The sequence below is a fragment of the Camelina sativa genome, chromosome 10 (genome assembly GCF_000633955.1).
Source record: "Camelina sativa cultivar DH55 chromosome 10, Cs, whole genome shotgun sequence".
NCBI classification, from domain to species: Eukaryota; Viridiplantae; Streptophyta; class Magnoliopsida; order Brassicales; family Brassicaceae; genus Camelina; species Camelina sativa.
In genome coordinates, this window is record NC_025694.1 from 1435996 (window position 1) to 1437210 (window position 1215).

Below are 1215 nucleotides of genomic sequence, written 5' to 3' on the forward strand. Positions count from 1 at the left end.
GAGTTTTTCGAGAAAGAATCATCAATAGTTATTTAGTACAAACGAAACTTTGAATCTGATTCAACGATAACTTTTATTAAAGCCTTCCATTGTACTCAAAGGAAATTAATTGCCTTCAGCGACTCTATATAGAAGGATCTAGAAAATGATGTAATTAATATGAAGATATAATTAAATCTTTATTTGTTCTTTTTAAATTTTGTTATCTTTCATTACTTTCAAGTTGTTTGCGTTTCTCATTTTATTTCGTTTTCCCCAAAGTTGTTGTCTCTTTTCGCGACATAAACAAAAACTTAATTAACCAAGTTTAATTATACTCCTATTTTATACTCTCTCTGTATTTATTTAATTGACGTTCTAGGTTATTTTGAGTAGATTAAGAAAACAAGTAAGTTGACTATTTTAACCTTACAAACAACATTAATTTAAAAAGTGATTTTTGAGATTGTCTTAGAGGTGAGGCTATAACTGAGATTCTTTTACAAAACTTACGTTAATAAGTGTGAACGACAAGTATTTTAAAATATGAAAACAAATCTAGAACAACAATTAAATCAATACCGAGGGAGTACTATTCAATTCCTTTTGTTTCCTCTACGTCAAAACTAGCAAAAAACACACATCGATATCATGGATGCAAAGAATAGAGTACGTGGAAAATGTATTTATTCATAGTGGATGCAAGCATCTGCAACACAAAGAATCACAATATGAAAATCCTGCATAGTTATAAGTCTATAAAAGCGTTTATTGTATTTATTAATTAGAACAAGTGTTTCCACGTCCGTTATTGCGTATCATTTTTTATGTAAGATATGTGAAATATGCTATATAAGTGAAATTCAGCAATTAATTGAATTAGAAACGCTGTCGTTTGTAATGTTTTTTTTTCACTTTTTAGTCACTACCCTTAATGAGATATTTTTCAGACTTGTAAAACGGAAGAATCATAATGTATCTCTTACCTAAGCCTCAGTTAGGCCCGACCTATAGTCCATCAGCTAATTAATTAATTTATTTTTGTCTGAAACATCGAAACAAATTTAAAGCAAAACTTAAAGTGAAAAACGGAAATGATTCCCATATTGATGAAAACTTGTAAAGTCGGAATAATTCGTTGGTCCCTCCATTAACTAACGTGAATTATTGCAATTGGGACAGTACTAAATTTTGGGTGTGGTTTTGATATAGTACCAACAATAACAAAAAGAAAAA

At 29.2% G+C, this 1215-nt stretch overlaps 1 protein-coding gene across 1 annotated transcript in view; it reads left to right on the forward strand.

Moving 5' to 3' along the window:
- LOC104719944 (floral homeotic protein APETALA 2) overlaps positions 631-1215 on the forward strand; it is a 10598-nt gene continuing 10013 nt past the window's right edge. The window contains exon 1 of the mRNA XM_010437925.1: positions 631-648. Within this exon, the coding sequence (XP_010436227.1) occupies positions 631-648 (18 nt within the window). The remainder of the gene's footprint in view (positions 649-1215) is intronic.